This window comes from Festucalex cinctus, chromosome 1 (genome assembly GCF_051991245.1).
Source record: "Festucalex cinctus isolate MCC-2025b chromosome 1, RoL_Fcin_1.0, whole genome shotgun sequence".
Classification (NCBI taxonomy): Eukaryota; Metazoa; Chordata; class Actinopteri; order Syngnathiformes; family Syngnathidae; genus Festucalex; species Festucalex cinctus.
The window spans coordinates 3,230,537-3,253,008 of NC_135411.1; the positions used below are offsets into that span (position 1 = coordinate 3,230,537).

The 22,472-nt window shown below is 39.4% G+C and overlaps 1 protein-coding gene across 2 annotated transcripts; it reads left to right on the top strand.

The window, feature by feature from the left end:
* The first annotated feature begins 1,269 nt into the window (after nt 1-1,269).
* On the top strand, nt 1,270-22,320 carry LOC144006926 (uncharacterized). 2 transcript variants are annotated; one of them, XM_077506052.1, is made up of 3 exons: nt 1,270-1,713; nt 17,211-18,047; nt 19,256-22,320. In XM_077506052.1, exons 1-3 carry the CDS (start codon nt 1,590-1,592, stop codon nt 20,659-20,661), a joined length of 2,367 nt encoding a protein of 788 aa, XP_077362178.1. In that variant the 5' UTR covers nt 1,270-1,589; the 3' UTR covers nt 20,662-22,320. The 2 variants fall into 2 exon arrangements, with proteins under 2 accessions (XP_077362178.1, XP_077362187.1); XM_077506061.1 differs by having other exon boundaries at nt 17,211-17,963.
* The last annotated feature ends 152 nt before the right edge of the window (nt 22,321-22,472 follow it).

Here is a 22,472-nt window from a genome sequence, read left to right on the forward strand (position 1 = left end):
TACATGTTATTTTTTTTAAACTTTTTTTTTTTGTTGAATTGTTATGAAATTACTTTATCAATGATTTTTTAAAAACGTTTTTATTGAATTATTTAATTAGTTTATCAATGCCTAAAAAATAAAACCATATTTAAATTAGGGGGAAAAAATTTACTTTTAAAACTCTGACTGCCGAAGACGTTTCATGATGATTAGTAAAATTCCCATGAATGGAATGCGATCTTTCATTGAGTAGCCACATTGTATATGAAGTAAAGGCAAACAATATTCTTTTTGCCTTGAAAGATGAGTTAAAATGCTCAAAAGCGGCTGGCACTGTGGATTTTTTTGTTTTGTTTTTATAACGCCTGGCAGTCAAAGAGTTGTAAATTTAGATATAAATTGAGATATAAAATCTGTGAATAATGTGCAATTAATCGTCAGTTAATTATTGAAGTAATGCGATTAATTATGATTAAAAAATTTTATAGACTCTCCCTCTCTCTCTCTATACATATATACAGTATATATATATATATGTATGTATGTATGTATGTATGTATGTATGTATGTATGTATATATATATATATGTATATATATATATATATATATATATATATATATATATATATATATATATATATGTATATTATTGAGCCCCATAACATTTTACGTATATGGTTCTGTTTTTGAAGGAATTTACAAGGAATTTAAAGTTTGTTTTAATGGTATTGGTGCTGAATTATGTAATGTTGTAATCAAATTCGTTTGCCTACCCATGCATTGGTTATTTTTGTTTTGTTTTGTTTTGGGTAACGGAAACGAGAACTCCCCCCCCCCTCAGAAGTCAGTTGCTGTGTGCGCGTTTGTCTTCTCATGCAGGGAGGACCCAAAGCTGAAGAGGGCCACAAGAAGACTGCTGACATTGGCCCTCATCGAGCCGCCAGGCTTTTTGTCAACGCGAATGAATGAATGAATGAATGAATGAATGAAAATAAAAACCAAAAGTGGGATGAAAACAAAAAATGTGACTGTGGTAAGTATGTGTATTTAATTTACTTTCCATGCCTTCCATGCTACTCGTATATACAGGAAGTAAACATGTTTCTTCTTATTCGTCCAAATGTAGTTCGAAGATTTTTTATTTTTTTTATAATCTAAATGAATCAAGAATTAAACGTATGTTTTAAGGATTTTTTTCAAAGTACAATATTAACATTTCCGTGACATGAGATTTGTCCAACTGTAATTGCCGTAGATTTCACGTGGTAGCAGAAGAGCGACTCCATTCCAGGCACGACGCGTTTACGCTCGGCTTCACTATAAAAATAATTCAACACGAATTCGTACGGAACGAACTGACACATCGACACGTTGCCCCGTCACTACGTTATTGAATTCGAACATAATTGCTACGTTTCGTGTCTGGTTCAGTCGTATCTCTCGGCCGTCTTTATTTTGCCTTGGCTTAGCTTAGCTTAGTTTAGCTTAGCTTAGCTTAGCTTAGTTTAGCTTGCTAGGCGCCAAAAAACGAGACGCGTTTGCTATCGACAAATTGGCTCAGCAGACTTCAATCGTGAGCGTAAAGTGTCGTGAATATCGTGTGAAGATGTTCACAATGGCGAAAGTCAAGTACGAAGAGGAGCTTTGTGGAGCACAGGAGGACAACGAGCGACAACGTCAACTGCTGGACGCCGTTTACAAGCAGCCTCGAGTTGTGTTGAACAGAGCAGGTTTGTCACTTGTTTCATCGACACTTTTCAACCATATGTCCGAATTTATTTTGAAAGGAATCTTCACCGGGGCACTTTGTTACGATACACAGTTAGTTTTTTTTTTTTCAGTAGGTTTGGTACATTTCTCAGATGAGAATTGGATTGAGCAGAGCAACATGTTCAATTATCACGTCGCAGCATGAAACAGTTTGGACTACAATGTGACGTCACTCGGAATGGCAAAACACAATTTACTCGAGTATAAAACTAGACAGCTTTCTTCATTCATAAATATTCACCATAGCTTCATGTAACGACAGTATTGCTGCTATATCCCTGCATGAAATTACACCGTAAACTACTTAACTGTATGGAATGCTTATGAAATAAGATTAAAACAATAAATAAAGCAAAATTGCACACAAAAACAAGTTTCCTGTAAATCAAATTGAGTTTTGAGGACCAAAATAAGATATACAGGAAAAAAAAAATATTAAAAATAAGTGGAGGTCTAAAATGAAAAAACAACTATCCGCCATTTTGCTTCCTCGAACGCTTTGTGCTCGGAACTGGGAAGTTTCAACTCGGATATTTCCGACTTCCGACCATCCTCGAATGCAGCAATAGAGCGTTTTCACTGATGTCACGAACTCGGCAGTAACCCGGATGCGCGGCCATCTTGGGAGATATTGACGTACTAAAGCTAACGCAAGCCAATAGAGAATTACAATGAGAATTGTTTGGCGAGTCTTTATCGATGTCAAAACTACTTCAAAAGCTCGGCAAAGCCCACCAAAGATGCTAATGCATATAGGGACGGACTTGGCAACAGGAAAAAGCCCGCGATTTGGAAAAAATACGTACAGATCCGTATGAGTTGGCCACCTCTTCTTCTATCCATGACGACCCGGCGATTCTTCCTTCAGTTACAACCCCCGACATTGTGAACTAACTACCTGATTTTCTAGCCGAGCCTGTACACAGCAGAATACCTTAAATCGTACAAAGGTTTGGAAGCTTTCAACCAAATGGTGTGTGCACGGGTGAGGGAGACACATGACCAAGTCATCAACTTTAAAAGGAAAAAGGAAAGAAACCTCTCAATAATTACAAGTATTTCAGTGAACTGCTGTGAAGTTTTGCTCTTCAGACGGTTTGCTTGTGAGTTGAAATTATGTTGAATGAATTTATATATATATTTATTTTTTCCAAAGGTCGAAGAAACGTTTGTTATGCCGTAGCATAATTTATAATACACTCTTATATACACTGTTGTATTGATAATGGGGTTGAGAATGAGATGCATGGCTTCCTTGAATAAATGTGTGAGCTGCTGAGTGACATTCTGTTGTCTTCCATAACCATACAGTAACAATGATTACTATAAATCGCAAATCTTTTAGAAATATCTTGAGGCTACATATTTGCAGACCAAGCAAGTATATGCAACAAAATGAATGGATGTTCTCGCCACTAGAGACCGCTATTGTATTCCTATTATCCTTTCATTCTGATTGTTGAATTGTAACAAACTTCTGTCATTGCCTTTACTGAAAACAGCTCAATAGGGATCGACCGGATGGTTGCTATTATTAATACAGAAACACCCTAATCAAGCTTGATTGCATTTAGCATTTCATCTGTGTGTTTTTATTTTTACATGTTTTAGTTACTAAACAAAAAATAGTCATCTATTAATGATTAATGGTATTTTATTTCCAAAGGGAAAATTGTATTCACTTTAATCAAAATCAACATCTGATGGACAAAGGTTCACCATTGTCCTCAACAAAGTTCTCCGTTGTGGTCATGTGGTGCGGACTCGGAGTGTGGACAACGGACTATCTCCAAGATGGCTGCTTCCGGGTTAATGCCGCGCCTGATGACGTGTCGTGAAAACGCTCTATTTCATCGCATAAGATTTGTAAAATGGTTGAACAAGTTACAATACGTCAAGCATATTTCAATCCATTCCCAGTAGACTTTCTTTTCCTAGGCAAATGTTAACTTTTACTCATCAAAAATCAATTCAACCAATGAGCAACCCGTTTTCTGAAATTTGTGTTTTCATCTCTAATATTCTAATATAAATTATGGTGAATTCAATTGAAATAGAAAGGGTGTATGGAAACAAATTCCTTGGAATAGTTATTGACGATAAATTAAGTTGGAAGCCACTCAGAAAATGTAAAAAATCAGAGGGATACTATAAAACTAAGGATGTCTTTAACATGAAATCATTATATACATTATACAGTTCATTATTATTACCATATCTGACCTATTGTGTGGAAATCTGGGGAAATGCATATCAAACAAATATCAGCTCTGTTTTCAAATTGCAAAAGAGATATAATTGCTATATGAATTATTAATCAATCAAATCAACACATCCATTATTTATTAAATTAAATGCAATACAATTTTATGACTTGGTGGAGTTTAAATGACCACAAATAATGTACAAAGTACACAACAATCTACTCTGTACTCAGACTTTGTTTGAAATTAGACACAGTCCTTATGATATTTAAAATTTAAAATTTATAACAATTTACTCTGCCACAGTACTCAGAAGTTGTTTGAAATGTTGTGACTCACCTCTGGAGTTTAAAAAAATGTTTCAAAGTAAAGTTAAAAAAAAAATTACCTATGTCAGACCAGAATATGAAAATTGTATATGTGAGTATGTGTAAATGATTTAGATAGGTATTATGGTATATGTTTAGGAAATTTATGTATATATGTTTTTGGCAAATGTGAATATGTCTAAGTGCACTTGTGTGTATATATATATAACTTGGTTTATATATTTTATTTTAAAAATAGTCATGTCACGGGTTTGTTTTAAGAGGGGGAAAAACGATGGCGCAGTCGAAAAACTTCAGTGAGTTTTTTTTTTTTTTTTATTTACCCCAACGCAGCATCCAAAAAGGTGAAAAAATATTGGCAGTGCAAGTCCAGTGCAGGGAAAAACAATTTCAAAAATATTTACAACTTCTTTTTGGTCATTTCTACAACTTACTGTTGACAGCTCAGCCCTCACCATCACACTCCTCTCACAAATAACTTCCGACTCCCATTAAATACCCTCTAGCCCCTCCCCCTGGACAAACCATTTAGAAATTAAACAAAAAGGAACAAAAAGCAGCTAAAGCATATGTAAATGAACAATATCTACAGCATATATTCCTCATAACAAAAATCCTCCATTCACTACCCGTAATTTCTTCCCTCAAACAGAAAGCAATTCACCTAATAGATCTACTACTGTTATGGTTCACTCCAAAGTCAGGTGACAGCTGAAGCGCGGCAAAATATGCTATTTAAGTTCAATGCAGGAAGTGCTTCGGTTTGGTCCAGTGTTCATTGTCCCACGACCCCGCAGAATGCGGGCGAGCGTCCACGGCACGGCATCACGCGCCGGCACAGAGCGCGCCCCCCCGGCACCAACAACCGCGAAGACAAAAGAGTCCGGGTGAGGGGTAAGCAGTTTATGCAGATATCTAATACGGGGAACACGTGTCGGCTGTGTGAAAACAGTTTAGGCGGAACTCGTCTCCGCGAGAACGAGGAGCAAGCTGCGCGCGCTCACGTAGATTAGATTAGCCTTTATTGTCATTATACAAGTACAATGAAATGAAAGCTCTGCCATAAGTGCACACATAATAGACAGATAAAAATATATACAATAAAATAAAGAGGTTAAAAAATAAAATAAAACCAATACTGTATAAAACCACTGTACATATTGCAATGTACAAATGTGCAAAAGTGCAATGCTAGTCCTTAAATGAGTCCAGGTCGGTTCTCAGTGCATAGTGGAGTTGAGTATGATGACAGCTTTTGGAAAGAAACTGTCCCTGAGTCTGTTTGTTTTTGCTGATATTGCTCTGTAGTGCCTACCAGAGGGCAGCAGGCTGAAGAAGTGGAAACCGGGGTGTGTATGGTCCTTGATGATTTTCCTTGCCCTGACCGAGACACCGGGAGTTGTAGATGGTAGTCAGTGGAGGTAGGGGGCAGCCGATGGTCTTCTGTGCTGTGTTGATGACCCTTTGCAGTCTCTTCCTGTCCACTTCTGTGCAGCTTGAGTGCCATACTGACACAGCATAGGTCAGCAGACTCTCAATTGCTGATCTATAGAAGGTCACCAGCAGTTTGGTGTTAAGTTGCTCCTTCCTTAGTAATCTCAGGAAGTGCAATCTCTGCTGTGCCCTTTTGACTAGTGCTGTGGTGTTAGCTGTCCAGGAGAGGTCTTTAGAGATGTGAACCCCAAGGAATTTGAAGGTCTCCACACGCTCCACGCTTTCGCCGTTGATGTACAGAGGGGCAGGGGCAGTTTTGCTCCGTCGGAAGTCCAGAATGAGTTCTTTTGTTTTGGAAATGTTCATTGTTAAGTTGTTGAGGGCACACCACTCACTCAGCCTAAGGACCTCTTCCCTATAGGCCGCCTCATTTCCCTCTGTAATCATCCCCACCACTGTTGTGTCATCCGCAAATTTCACAACCATGTTCTCAGAATGGGTGGGTCTACATTCATGTGCGTAAAGTGAGAAAAGTAGTGGGCTCAGGACACAGCCTTGAGGCGAGCCAGTTCTCAGTGTGCAGGTGGATGAGAGATGGGGACAGGGACCCAGCTTGACGTGCTGGGGTCGGTCGACCAGAAAGTCCTTAATCCAAGAGCAAGTGGAGGGCGGGAGCCCCAGGTTAGACAACTTGGGGATAAGAATGTCCGGTATTATTGTATTAAAGGCTGAGCTGTAGTCAATAAAAAGCATTCTGACCATTCTGACATAGCTTCCCCTTTTCTCAAGATGGCTCAGTGCAGCGTGGAGGGTGATTGTTATTGCATCCTCAGTGGATCTATTTAGCCGATATGCCAACTGATATGGATCGAGAGTGGAGGGGAGACAAGCTTTGATGTGTCTTAGTACCAGTTTTTCAAAACACTTTGTGATGACTGGGGTGAGTGCTACTGGACGGAAGTCGGTTAGATTTATTGTGGGTGACTTCTTGGGGACTGGGATGATGGCGGCTGATTTTAGGCAGGCTGGAATGTGGGCTTGTTCCAGTGACAGGTTAAAAATATCCGTGAATACTGGTGCTAGTTGGTCAGCACATGCCTTAAGTACTTTCCCCGGTACACCGTCCGGTCCTGTGGCCTTCCTGGGGTTGACAGCACGGAGCACACGTCTCACGTCTTCCACCGCTACAATCAGTGAGGTGGTGCCAGAAGTTGGTGGAAGTTGTAATAGAGGATGGGGTGGTGTGACTGAGTTCTGAGTTTGGGACTCAAAGCGAGCAAAGAAACTATTTAGCTCCTCTGCTAATGCCGCATCTGAGTCCCCAGGAGTCGCAGCACAACCCTTGTAGTTGGTGAGGGACTGTATGCTCTGCCACATCTGTCGGGGATTGTTGAGTTGCCCTTCTATCTTCTCCTTGTAGGCTGCTTTGGCGGTCGCCTGATCTGAAGGATGCATCCCGGGCCCGGAGAAGTGAGCGGACTTGGCTCATCATCCACGGCTTCTGGTTTGGGTACACCTGGATGATCTTCTCCACCGTAACCGTGCCCATGCAGTACCTGATGTAAGACAGTACTGTATCTGTGAATGTGGCCAGGTCTTCGTGGTGGAAAGTCTCCCACTGTGTCTGACTGTTCAAAGCAGTCCTGGAGTCGGGGGAGGGCGTCGTCAAGCCAGGTGATAATGGTCTGTCTTTTGGGCTTGCTTTGACGGCTGAGAGGGGTGTATGCTGGGACCAGGAACAGTGAGATGTGATCAGACTGTCCCAGGTGGGGGAGGGGTATGGCTCTGTATGCACTCTTAATGTTAGAGTACACATGATCCAATGTTTTATCACCTCTTGTTGGACATTTCACGTGCTGGTAAAATTTAGGTAAAACAGTTTTGAGATTTGCCTGATTAAAATCTCCTGCGATGATGTGTGCGCCATTTGGGTAGGCATACAGATGATTGTTTATAGCGTCAAGCAGTAGAGAAAAAGAGAGGTTTTTACATAAGCATCCGGTGGTATGTAGACGGCAGTGATGATAATAACAGCTAGCTCTCTTAGTAAGAAGAAGGGTCTGCATCTCACCGACATGAATTCCAGGTCCGGGGAGCAATGTTTGTCCAGTACAGTGCTGTTATTACACCAACCTTCATTCACGTAGATGCAAAAGCCACCACCTCTCCTTTTCCCGGAGTCGCTGGTCCTGTCCGATCTGTGTAGCGTGCGGCCGGCTAGCTGCATCGCAGCGTCGGGTATTTGTGAGTGCAGCCACGTCTCCTTGTAATTTTCCATTATCACATAAAACAATCTTATCCACCAAGTAACAAATATGAACAACCCCAACAAAAACAGATCAGGTTCCATATTGGACTTACATAATAGAACCCCCCCCCCCCCCCCTCCCACACACACACACACACACACACACACACACAAAAATAAATACACTTTATAGCTGTTATAGACGTAATACAAAGACAGATGATGCAATTCAAGATTTATAGTTCCAGACCAGGTAAATTATTCACATATGTTATTAAAGAGTCCCAGGTTTCGTGGAATTTGTTGATGGATCCGTTGAGGGTACATCTAATCTTTTCCAATTTAAGATTCTGCATAACGTCCCTTATCCAGTGGTGATTCGAGGGAGGATTGGCATCCTTCCATTTGAATAAAATCAAACGTCTGGCTAATAGAGAACAAAAGGCAGTGACCCTCTGTAAGTAAACGGGGGGATCAGATCCCGTTGTGTCAGAAATAAAACCAAAAACAGCAACCAATGGAGATGGTGAAATATGACAAGCATAAGCTTTAGAGAGTACTTCAAAAAAGAAAGACCAAAATGGAACAAGCTTTGGGCATGACCAGAACATATGATACGAAGTAGCAGTAAATCGTTTACATCTTTCACATAAAGGATTTATATTTGGGAATATTCTAGCCAGCCGAGCCCTCGAGAAATGTAATCTATGCAGCACTTTAAATTGTATCAAGGCATGTCTAGAGCATATAGAAGAGGAGTGGACTCTCTTAAGTGCCTTACCCCATTCCTCATCGGACATCTGAGCACCTAAATCAGCTTCCCATTGTTCTCGAATATGCGAAATGTTGATCACAACATTCCATAATTTGAGAATAAATAAATGATATTCTACCTTTAGTCCGACTAGTAACACCTAATAGAGAATCCAAACAGGACGAGGGAGGGAGATCAGGAAAATTATCAATCTTATTGCGGGCGAAGTCTCTAATCTGCAAATAACGAAAAAATTGATTATTGGTCAGGCCAAATTTTTGCGATAGCTGCTGAAAGCTGGCAAACGTACCACCAATATATAGATCCTTAATACAATGAATACCCTTGCTATACCAGGTTTTGAAACCCTTGTCCAAAAAAGATGGCTGAAAAAGATGGTTGTGTATAAGTGGGGAATAAATAGAGACATTCTGAATACCCAAATATTTTTTGAACTGGGTCAAAATACGTAACGATTGTGTTACAATTACATTATCTTTAATACTGCTAACCAGTGAAGGCAATGAGGCACATAGTAAAGCAGGGAGTGAATATCGGCCACAAGTGGACTTTTCAATCTGGAGCCACGCAGGAATTTTATTGTCCCAAACTTTTAACCATAGGGATATGGCATTAAAGTTTGCAGCCCAATAATATGTACGCAAATTTGGAAGAGAAAGCCCCCCTACATCTTTAGGTCTTTCCATAAATTCCTTTCGTATGCGAACTGGTTTATTGTCCCATATAAAAGAGGAACTAATTTGATTCAGGCTGTTGAAAAAAGATTGTGGTATGAATACAGGCAGTGCCTGAAACAAGTACAAAAACTTCGGGACAATATTCATCTTTACAGAATTTGCTCTGCCAATCAGGGAGAGCGGCAATATAGACCATCTTTTAATTAGAGATAGACCGATAATCGGGGCCGATATTTGACATATTGGTACATATCGGTATCGGTCTGTTTTATTACTCTGACGGCCGATATGAGCGATCCATTTAAAACTCAGTCTTTTCGCTTCGAATGCAGCCCAGAGCGTCTCTGTCTGTTATGGAGTCCAACTCCAGCAACCTAACGCCCATAGCAGCATTTGATTGGTTAGCCGTGCAAGAGCCAGAACCAATCAGTAGTGTATGCCTGTATCACAGTAGCCGGTCACACACGCACCCACGGACACAACGCGACAGACACATGCTTCGAAGGTAAGTTAAAAGAGAAGAGACTCCGCCGATCGTTTCACCATGATAAGCTAAACACATTGAATTATGTTGTGTATTAAATGCACTATATGAATGGAGCTGCATTGCCTTGCATTGAATCCCCGCTAGCTAACAGTGGTGTGTTCAGCTTAGCATGTAGGCTAACACCCAGTAGCTAATTCGCTACTTGAACTACTCGGGGAGGGAATCACACACATTTTCACTTAATTAAGTAAATAATGTTTGTTAGAAAGGTTCCAAATATTAACAGTTGTCATTATTATATTGTCTAGTTCCATGTTAAGAGTAGAGTAATGTCATTATATTTACCTCTCGTGACGCACACATTGCATTCTGGGTCACGTCCACTACTTGTTGCATAGCGGTTATTATGCAGTGAGATGCCACAGTGACACTAAATAGCGTTTAGTTACTTTATATTGTGTTTATTTGTCGCACTGGTTTGCCATTGTGTGCCTTAAGCTTCGACGTCTATTTGATTGACAGCTCGTTGTGCACCTCGTTGAAGTCCGCTCCGTAACTAATTAAGTGTCTCAAACACCGTTTAACTACACGAACGTGTTCTCTTCCGTATGTTTGGCATTAGTAGAGAAGTGCACTAAAGTATAGTGTGCTTATTTGCTCGTTTTGTCTCTCTTTTCACGTCATGTCTGCCGTCATTTGGGACATTATCCTCTCAATCGATGCCACTAATATGTAACATCTACGGCCGTAGTCGGCTGCAATTAATGTTCAGTGATGTAATTTCGTTACGTGCCTCATACTTTGAATAATGAGCTCATGTTTGGTGTGTTGTATAACTTTCCCGTGTGTTAGTAACTATTCATGTGGACAGCTAAGATAGTGCTTGTTAATGTGAATTAGCAATGTTGCAGCCCACTTATTATTTAGACAAGTACATCTGTGCCATTAAGTGATACAGTACAGTACAGTAGTGAGAGAATAGTGTGCCCATATACACACACGTGTCTATAAGTGTAAAACACATTAAACAGCAGAAAGTGGCAGCGGTCCACCGCAACAATGTCTGTTTAACCAAGTTATTCTTACTATTATTATAACCAAGTTATTTTACTCTACCTTTTTCTGCGTTGATTGGGGCATCCTAAGTGGCACTAAACTACATGATGAAGTGTCTTTTGACAGTTCTCTTGTAGAGAGGAGTAGCATGATATTGCTGTTCTCGATTTAAGATCCTCAGCTTATCAAAACTGTCTATATGGTAACAATAACAATAATTATAATAAGGTCTACAAGAACTGTATGGTGTTCAGGGATGAATAGTTTTTCTCATGGAATTTTTTTTATTTATTTTTGCTGTAGTAATAAGTAATGCCACAGCTGATGCACATTTTGAATGACAGGGTTCCTCCTATTACTTCAAAATATAAAAATATAACATTTATAGAATAAAACTACAAGTATCCCAAATGCTATAAAAGGTAATGTCACATTGGCCCCCACATTTAACTCCCCCCGCCACCAACGTCTTATTGCAGATAGAAGGATGTAAAATGAAAAGTGCAGTGTGAGAATCCATTGTAAAGAACGGTTAGGGTTTGCATTATTCAAAAATTTGGTGCCAACATTTTAACTTTTACTGCAAATGAATATCGGCTTCAAATATCGGTTATCTGCCTCCTTGACTACCGATAATCGGAATCGGTATCGGCCCTGAAAAAAGCATATCGGTCTATCTCTACTTAATATCCTGTTTGCACTGCTCAAGCAAAGGGATGAAATTTGTTTTAAATAGATTATAATGAGATTTGGTGACTTTTACACCCAAGTATGTAAAGGATGAGGAAGACAACTTAAATGGGAGATTAGGATATTCTCCAGCGTTACCACTAATAGGGAAGTACTCGCTCTTATTCAAATTTAGTCTATACCCAGATATATTTCCAAATTTTTGCAAGATCTTGAGAATTTCAGGGATAGATGACACAGGATCAGTGATATAGAGCAGGAGGTCATCTGCGTAGAGAGATACTGTATGAGTCAGACCCCCACGTGATATACCTTGTATAATATTACTGCTCCGAAGAGCTATAGCAAGTGGCTCTATAGCTAGAACAAAAAGCAATGGACTCACTGGATCCCCTTGTTTTGTCCCTCTGTACAGAGGAAAATATTCAGAAGATATACCATTGGTATAAACTGAGGCAGTAGGATCTGTGTAAATAAGATTAATATATTGAATGAAATTAGGACCAAAACCAAATCTACCAAGTGTATAAAAAAAGATACTTCCATTCGACCCGATCGAATGCCTTTTCTGCATCGAGAGATATAACTGCTTCTGAAACTGAAGTATCAAGAGTCAGTATAGATAATATTGAATAATCGTCTCAAATTAAAATAAGATTGTCTGCCCTGAATAAATCCAGATTGATCCTCTGAGATAATGTGAGGAAGAATCGTCTCAAGCCTGAGTGCTATAATCTTTGATAGCACTTTACCATCACAATTAGTCAAATTAATAGGTCTGTATGAGGAGCATTCACGAGGATCTTTACCTTTCTTTAATAGCAGTGTAATAGCTGCCTGACGAAAAGTAGTTGGAAGAATATTATTTTCCCATGCTTCTTCATAAACCAATAGAAGAAGTGGGGCCAGTTTATCCTTAAATTTCTTGTAGAAATCTGTCGAAAACCCATCTGGGCCAGGACATTTCCCACTTTGAAGGGACATTATAGCGGTATTAACTTCCGCCAGCGTAAAATTTTCCTCAAGTCTCTTTTTAGAATCTGAGTCAATTTTTGGAATATTCAGATTAGAAAAAAAAAGATCAAACTGCTCGTAATCCGATACAGAGTCTGAAGTATATAATTTTGAGTAAAACATTTTAAAGCAATTATTGATATCCTGATGGTCTTCTGTTAAGGAAGATAGTATAATTTGTGAAATATTACGAGAAGCAGCTTTTTGGCGAAGGTAACTGGCCAATAACTTGGACGTTTTATCCCCTTCTTCATAAAGACTGCAACGGGATTTAAGTATAAGTCTCTCCGCTTGAGCAGTGGTTAAGAGATCAATTTCAGTTTGCATGCCAACTCGTTTCTTAATCAAATCTGGGGTCGGAGAACTAGCTATAAGTCCGTCCAATGCTTTAATTTCAGTAGACACTTTTTCAAATTGATCATATTTCGTTTTCCTTTTATAAGCAGACCAAGAAATAATCTGCCCCCTGAGATAAGCTTTAAGCGTCTCCCAAAGAGTTGAGGCTGAGATATCATCAGTTTTGTTCACCTGTAAAATCAAATCTATCTGTTCTGTAACAAACTGTACAAAGTCTGAATCTGCCAAGAGGAGTGTATCAAGCTGCCAAGTCCGTTTTGTCCGCTGGATCGGAAGAGTAATTGTAATACTCATTGGGGCATGATCAGAAATAATGATTGGATCATATTTACAATCTGTAATAAGATTAAGCAAATGAGGATCCAATAAAAAAAAATCTATCCTGGAAAAAGACTTATGTACATTAGAATAAAATGAGTACTCCCTTTCAGTGGGATGCTTAAATCTCCACGGGTCTATAAATTTATACATATCTATAAATGATTTAAGTACTTGTACAGATTTAGATGGATTGAGCAGAACGGTCCAAAGTGGAGTCCATTACCAAATTATAATCCCCGCCCATAATTAAGTGATGGCAATCTAAATTTGGGATGGAGTTCAGCATCTTTTTAAAGAAATTGTCATCATCAAAGTTTGGGCCGTAAACATTTACTAACACGAGGCGAAGTTGAAACAACTCACCCACGATCATCACATATCTACCGTTTGGATCTAAAATAGTTTGTGATACAACAAAGGGAATTTTTTTATGAATAAGTATAGCTACACCTCTACCTTTACAATTAAATTGGGAGTGAAACATTTGCCCTACCCATTCTTTGTGAATTTTTGACTGGTCTCGATTTAAAAGATGAGTTTCCTGTAGAAAGGCGATGCCAACCTTGAGATATTGCAAATGTGAGAGAACTCTTTTCCTTTTGATTGCCCCATTCAGGCCCTTAACATTCCAGCTTACAATTTTCACAACATCATTACCTGGGAATACGTGTGCGCTACCCTGTGCCATTGGAACCATTCAATTCAAGAGTATCAGTATCTGCCTCCAAAAGATGATAAACAAACCAGTAAAGTGCACAAAATATACATAAAACAAACAAAACTACACACACATTACCATCCAAAACATACAAACAAGGCTCAAACCGGCCTACCCCCCCATACAACTTTAAACTGCTGCAAACTTGCATTTGCATGCTACCCGCAGAAATAATATTTGTCAACCATTGATGGACCCCACCAAAAACAATAATAGATAAATAAAAGAGAGAGAGAGAGAGAGAAACGTTAACTCAGTCAAAACTAAATATTATCTACAAGTTATGGAAAGTCAGCATAACAAGAAAGGCGGTACTCCTGAAGAAACTAAAAAAAACCAAAAAAACAAAATATAATATCAACAATAAAATTAAATATTTAGGGATCATATAACTGTAGCTGCACATATGGTGTACTCACAAATCGACATAAATTAAAAAAGGAAAAGAAAAAAAAATCCCTGCCACACCCACAATGTAAAATGTAAAAAGAAAATATATATTTCAATAAATAAAATAAAAATTATGAAATTAGTACGTGAAACTTCAAACGATAATACCGTCCTTTCAATCAGTTATTCGTGTTTCAACACAGTCAGTAGCTTCACCTCAATCACCATCAGCAGCTTGTGAAGTGGAGCTCAAAGTCACGTTTTCATTGACGTAAGTCAGCGCCGCCACATGATCGGTGAACCTCATTCGTCTTCCGTTGTGTGTAAATTGCAGAGTTGCTGGGAAGTAGAGGGCAAACTGGATCTTTGCGGCATGGAGCTTCCTTTTAGATTCGGAGAAGGCTGCACGCCGTTTGTTGACATCCGGGCTGTAGTCAGGAAAAATGTGAATTCTTGATCCGTTGTAGAAGAGAGGGCCCGCTTGTCTGGCGAGGCGAAGGATCAACTCTTTACTTTGAAAATGATGAAGTCGAACGATGAACGGCCGTGGTCTGCTATCGCCATCCTTCGGTTTGGGTGCCAGGCTTCTGTGGGCGCGATCCACCGAAAGTGGTTTCTCGAAGTTATCTTCCCCAAGCACATCACTGATAAGCTTGGAAATAAATTCCGATGGTCGCGGGCCCTCCACATTTTCCGGTATTCCCACAATGCGTATGTTTTGCCGCCTGGTGTAATTTTCCAGGTACGCCATCTTCTCCTTCAGCGCATAATTTTCTTTCGCCAGTAAAGCATGAGAAGTTTCCACGTTGCCAAGCCTCATGTCGAACTCCTTCATACCGTCCTCCACATCCGTAATTCGCTGGCCATAGACATTCAAAATCGAATGCAAAGAGGCAATCGAGGCCCGGTTCTCCTCCCGAAACGAATCGATAGATGATTGCACGGCAGAAACTGCGTTAGCTAGTGCTTCCATATTGTTAGCATTTGTATTAGCTTCCTTGCTAACGCTACCCTAGGGAGTCCGAGTTGTGTCTCCCACTCTGCTGTTTAGACGATTTAGGGGGCATTTGTCCACTCGTGAGGCAATTAGTTCACAAAAACTGTCTTTCCAAAAAAAGTTCCATCGATTACAAGGTCCAAAATGTATTAATCCAAAAATTTTCTGCGGGAGCCGTAGGAAACACGTCTACTCACGAGCCATGCTCACGCGCCTCCGATGTGCTGCATTCTTGAACGTGACTACTTCCAGCCAGCTGTAAATCCAAATCGTCCGTCTTGTTCACCATGGATCTGGCGTTTGAGAGGTAAATGCTTGGCAGCGATGGTTTGAGTGGCTGTTTCCTGAGCCGAGTTAGCAGGCCGGCTCTGCAGCCACGCTTCTGCTTCCTCTCGCGGCGCCGCCTCCGTCGCCTACCAGACCCGATAACAATCCACGGAGACCCCGCTGGTCTCACTATCTCGTCCGGAATATCATGCATGCGATGAAAGTCGCCACAAACCGTCATTTTCTGCTGGAAGCCAATGTTTAACAAGTCCACCCGGTTATAGTTGATTTTAAAGTCCGGTACACTCGAACAGCTTACAAAAATACACATACAAAACACGAAAAACACGCACAAATGGGGAGAGCTTGAAGCCGCAGCATGCTCATGCGCCGCCATACCCCTTAGCGAGCTAGCCTATCTAAGGCTAGCTAGCTAAGTAGCTGCTCCTCTCAGCTAGACGGCAGCGTGCCCCGTCGGAGAGTGGCGGACAGTTACTGACGCTCCGTCACAAGTAGATTAGTATTGTATTAATAATGAAATAAGTTTAAATATATTTAGTAAAAGGGGTAGGACTAGATAAGTTTCTAACTTCTTCCTACTCCCTTTTGAACACGTAAGTTATGATTGATTGAATGATTATTTTATTGGGATTTTCTTTTTTTTTTTTATTCTGTTGTTTTGTTTTGTTTTTATCTCTGCTGTTTGCCTGTTTATATGTTGAATAAATTAGAGGGGGAAAAAAGATATAAGGTGATATATATAAACCCAAAACAAGAAGAAATATTAAGCAAAGGTGTATATCTGTTAAAGGTGTTAATTTGTGGAATCATTTGGGAATTGACCTGAAAAGATGTGACTCACTTGTTGAGTTTTAAAAAAATTTTTAAAAGCAAAGTAAAAAAAAAAATTACTAGTGTCAGATAAGAGCATGAAAATTGTATTTTTGAGTATGAGTCTATGATTCATAAATGTATTATTGCATATGTCTAGGAATTTCATGTACATATGTTGCTAGCAAATGCACGCATGTCCAAGTGCACTTGTATTCATAACCAGGTTTATACATTTTATTTTTAGAAATATTAACCTCGTATTGTATTAATAATGAAATAAGTCTAAATATATCATGTATAAAGGGTAGGACGAGAGAAGTTTTTAACTTCTTCGTAATCCCTTTTGAACACGTAAACTGTGATTGATTGATGATTTTATGGGTTCTTTTCTTTTTTAATTCTTAGTTTCTCTGCTGTTTGTATGTTTATATGTTCAATAAAAAAAATCAAATATTCAATGTAATATTTTTTATGTCGGGAACAATCAGGGTTATAGAGTTATGTTAAGTGATTTCTGGAACAGAATGCAGATGAGATGTAACATTTGCCAGATTTGTTATTCTTTCACTCATGTGGCCCATGTGATAAACTTCAATATAAAATACATAACATCACAATGCATTAACTTTACCAAACCATGTGTATCTTGTGTCTCGCAGATGTCGGTGAAAAATATATTTGTCCTGAGCGGCAGGAGCCAGAGTTCCCTGGCGTGAAACAGGAGGAGGACTTGGAGCCTCTGCAAGTTAAAGAAGAGAAGCGGCAACAGCCTCCCAACATCAAAAAAGAGGAGCAGCTACCACCATACATTAAAGAGGAGGAGCACTTCACAGAGTTGCCCGTGACTGGTGTCCATTTGAAGACTGAAGATGAACGTCAATATGAAGAGAACAAAGGGGAGGAGTCTCCAAGCAGCAGCTCAAGACAACAAATGACAGAAGATGATGACAGCCGGTTAGCTCTCATGTCAGATGGTGAAGACGCGTCACACGCTCCTCACACTGCTGACGATGAACAGTGTGACGATGATGTGACATTTCACACTGATGGCAAACGGTGGAAATGTTCTCAGTGTGGAAAAACCTTTGGTTTCAAGTCTCAATTGAGAAATCATGCGATGGGCCACACTGGTGATAAACCCTTTGTCTGCTCAGTTTGTGGTCGAAGTTTCTCTGAGAAGGGAACTTTAAAAAGGCACACGCAAACCCACACTGGCGAGAAGCCCTTTGCTTGCTCAGTTTGTGGTCGAAAATTTGCTCGCAAGGGACACTTAAAAAGACACACAAGAACCCACACTGGAGAGAAGCTTTATGCCTGCTCAGTTTGTGGTCGAAGTTTCTCTCAGAAGGGAACTTTAAAAAGGCACACGCGAACCCACACTGGAGAGAAGCCCTTTGCCTGCTCAGTTTGTGGTAAGAAATTTCCTTATAAGGAAAAATTAAAAATCCACACAAGAACCCACACTGGAGAGAAGCCCTTTGCCTGCTCAGTTTGTGGTAAGAAATTTCGTTATAAGGACAAATTAAAAATCCACACAAGAACCCACACTGGAGAGAAGCTTTTTGCCTGCTCAGTTTGTGGTCAAAATTTTGCTCAGAAGGGAAACTTAAAAATCCACACAAGAACCCACACTGGAGAGAAGCCTTTTGCTTGCTCAGTTTGTGGTAAAAAAGTTACTGTTAATAAAACATTAAAAAGACACACAAAGACTCAAACTGATGAGAAACCATTTTCTTGCTCAGTTTGTGGTCAAAGATTCTCAACAAAGGGTAACGCTGAGAGGCACAAGTGTGCTGGTGAGAAAAGCGGTTGATGAATGAGGCTTGATATGATCTCATTTAGGAATTGACATTTAAAGTGGTGCAGAAATTTCTACCGCTAAATGAATGATTGATCTGTGTACTTGTATTGTGTGTTGTATGTGTCTTAGCCTATTTTGAAAATGAATTTGTTTTGAAAACGTAACATCAACCTGACAAGTGGCTGCAGATTATAACTGACGGCTATAATCTGTCATGTTGACATGTAAATGTCCGTTCATATGTAGTTTGCCTTATATACATATTAAAAAGCTGTTGTTAAACACATTATTTTAGGTTAATTAATTATGCACAAATTAGTGTGTCAAAAAAATAACGCAACACAGTATAAGATTCTGTATCTACTGCCTGTAAACTTGAATTATTTTGCACTTGAAAGAGTATAATTTATTTTTGTTTACTTTATTCAGATTATTTCTCAGGGTCCTTTTATTCATTTTGTATTTATTTTTATTAAAATGCAGTACATATATTTTTAGTTGAATTTAGGTTAACCCAAATTTTGGAATAAATGGGTCATATTTTCTCATACCTACTAGTGCTGGTTATTCCTTATATAATTAAATAGTATCACTTGATCAAGTTTCTTGTAACATTTCATCCGAATACAAACAAACAAATCATTGTTGCTGAATTGCTATCGGACTGATATTGGTAATTTACAGTCACCCTAAGCTAAAATATCGGTTGTAGATTGGAAGGAGAAAAAGTTGCATCGGGACACCTCCAATGATATGGTATCGGACTGATATCGGTATCGGAAGTACTCGAGGATAAAATATCTGTATCGGATCGGAAGTAGAAAAAGTTGTATCGAGACATCCCTATACATAACAACACAATGCAATAACTTTACCAAACCATGTGTATCTTTTGTCTCGCAGATGTCAGTGAAAAATCTATTTTTCCTGAGCGGCAGGAGCCAGAGTTCCCTGGCGTGAAACAGGAGGAGGACTTGGAGCCTCTGCAAGTTAAAGAAGAGCAGCAGCAACAGCCTCCCAACATCAAAAAGGAGGAGCAGCTGCCACCATACATTAAAGAGGAGGAGGACTTCACAGAGTTGCCCGTGACTGGTGTCCATTTGAAGACTGAAGATGAACGTCAATATGAAGAGAACAAAGGGGCGGAGTCTCCAAGCAGCAGCTCAAGACAACAAATGACAGAAGATGATGACAGCCGGTTAGCTCTCAAGTCAGATGGTGAAGACGCGTCACACGCTCCTCACACTGCTGACAATGAACAGTGTGACGATGATGTGACATGTCACACTGATGGCCAACGGTGGAAATGTTCTCAGTGTGGAAAAACCTTTGGTTCCAAGTCTCAATTGAGAAGACACGCGATGGGCCACACTGGTGATAAACCCTTTGCTTGCTCGGTTTGTGGTCAAAATTTTGCTCACAGGGGACACTTAAAAAGACACACAAGAACCCACACTGGAGAGAAGCCTTTTGCTTGCTCAATTTGTGGTCAAAGTTTCTCTGAGAAGGGAAGTTTAACAACGCACACGCGAATCCACACTGGAGAGAAGCCTTTTGCTTGCTCAGTTTGTGGTCAAAATTTTGCTCACAGGGGACACTTAAAAAGACACACAAGAACCCACACTGGAGAGAAGCCTTTTGCTTGCTCAGTTTGTGGTCACAATTTTGCTCAAAATGGACACTTAAAAATACACACAAGAACCCACACTGGAGAGAAGCCTTTTGCTTGCTCAGTTTGTGGTCAAAGTTTTGCTCACAGGGGACACTTAAAAAGACACACAAGAACCCACACTGGAGAGAAGCCTTTTGCTTGCTCGGTTTGTGGTCAACATTTTTCTTCCAAGGGGTACTTAAAAATACACACAAGAAACCACACTGGAGAGAACCCCTTTGCTTGCTCAGTTTGTGGTCGAATGTTCTCTGAGAAGGGAAGTTTAACAACGCACACGCGAATCCACACGGGAGAGAAGCCCTTTGCTTGCTTGGTTTGTGGTCAAAATTTTGCTCACAGGGGATACTTAAAAAGACACTCAAGAATCCACACGGGAGAGAAGCCCTTTGCTTGCTCGGTTTGTGGTCAAAATTTTGCTCACAGGGGACACTTAAAAAGACACACAAGAACCCACACTGGAGAGAAGCCCTTTGCTTGCTCGGTTTGTGGTCAAAATTTTGCTCAGAGGGTACACTTAAAAAGACACACAAAGACCCACACTGATGAGAAACCATTTTCTTGCTCAGTTTGTGGTCAAAGATTCCCAACAAAGGGCAACGCTGAGAGGCACAAGTGTGCTGGTGAGAAAAGCAGTTGATGAATGAAGCTTGATATGATCTCATTTAGGAATTGACGTTTAAAATGGTGCAGAAATTTCTACCGCTAAATGAATGATTGATCTGTGTACTTGTATTGTGTGTTGTATGTGTCTTAGCCTATTTTGAAATTGAGTTTGTTTTGAAAACGTAACATCAACCTGACAAGTGGCTGCAGATTATAACTGACGGCTATAATCTTGTCATGTTGACATATATTAGTCTAGTATTGTTAAAATATGAGGATTACTGTTAGATCAGCAAGTTAGCTAAACCTCTGTGTTTATAGCTCGCTAAACATTAGTGGGGGGTTTTTTGTCTTTGAAAGCATCATATCAGTCATTGTTATTCTTTGTCCATCATAAAAAAAAATATTTATGTCACCCTAGCCATGGATGTAGTTAAGGTTATATGGCTGGTTGGGATACTCCGGAGACGGGTGTCCGTTCACAAAATGCTGCATGAAAAATGAAAACAAGATAAGCTCGGGGCACTTATTAGGACGCTTAAGTTTGCCAAACTTGACGAAGCTTTGTGTTAACGTTAGCTCGCAACATTTAGACGAATGCAAAAGCTAACAGAAGACATTAAACTAACATTAACCACTGACTGAACAAGCTTATCTTAGATGGCAATGACATTCTAGTAATATATTTTATTCATTAATAGTAACGACAATAACTTTGATATTGTTTTGTTATTGCCCCGAAAGCAAACTACACTACAGCTAGCTAGTTAGCCCGATAGAGTTAGCATAGTCTTACCTTAGCACAGTCCAATTTACATACTCCGTAGGCACACCGCTTCATCATTTTGGAGGTCCGGAGCTTGTTAATGGTTGTCACTCTTCTTCCGTAAAGTTTTATGGTGGTTAGCAGTCTCGTAAGCCATCAAATAAAATCAATCAGACTATGGACGTCATCGAGAGCTGAGTAAAGCTTGACGGACTATGCTTACATAGCAACGGTTGCTAAATGTGTGATTGGTCAATGCTTTTGGGGGGGCGGAGTTTGCGAAAGGTCAATTACGGATACAACTCACCTGACTTTTGGCAGCGATATTCGGCCGAGCAAGAAAAGAAAAAGTGTAGTCAATAGTGCATAGAATTTGCCGGCACTCGACTAGAACTTTTCCTGGCTCAAAGCTTAAAAAAAAAAAAAAAAAAAGACCAGAGACTCTTGGGTGGATTTACAGATTTACAGTCTGAGGTAAAACAGCAAGGATGTTTAAAAAAAAACCAAAAAAAAAACAAAAAAACTGTGCTACTCATAATTCTGGGGTACATTAATCACAATTCATTATAATCCACATTTATCCAGATTTCTCCTTACTTTGGAATTATGTATTATTTTGGTATGTTTGAATTTGATAATAATGTCTATTCACAGTTTCATTTGATAAATCTTATGATTATTCTAGCGAAGTTTTACATTTATAAGTCTAAATTTACACATAAGAAACCATCCTTTATTTTTTAGTTTTTATTTTTGTATCCATGAGAAATTATTTTTTGTCATTGTCTGGTTGTCTGTGTCCAAAAGCTGTAAAAACGTATAACTATTGCAAACTTATCATTTATTTATATGATTTTGTATCAAACTATTTTCTTTTCTTTCAGTTATACTATTGATTTTATTTGGTTTAGCTTTTGTATGTTTTAACTTCCCTGGCGTGTTCTATGTTCTAATTGTTTATAGTGTATACAATGATTGTATTATTTCCCCCCCAATAGTTTGTATACTGATTGAGTGAATAGAGATTTAAAAAAATAAAAACTAAACTGGGCTACTCGTATGTACAGGAAGTAAACATG

Excerpts from the sequence above, each read along its gene's own strand:
- LOC144006926 (XM_077506052.1), top strand. The coding sequence starts at position 1,590 with ATGTTCACAATGGCGAAAGTCAAGTACGAAGAGGAGCTTTGTGGAGCA. Across the intron at positions 1,714-17,210 it reads AGTTGTGTTGAACAGAGCAG|ATGTCGGTGAAAAATATATT; the intron begins GTTTGTCACTTG and ends TGTGTCTCGCAG. Across the intron at positions 18,048-19,255 it reads CTTTGCCTGCTCAGTTTGTG|ATGTCAGTGAAAAATCTATT; the intron begins GTAAGAAATTTC and ends TTTGTCTCGCAG.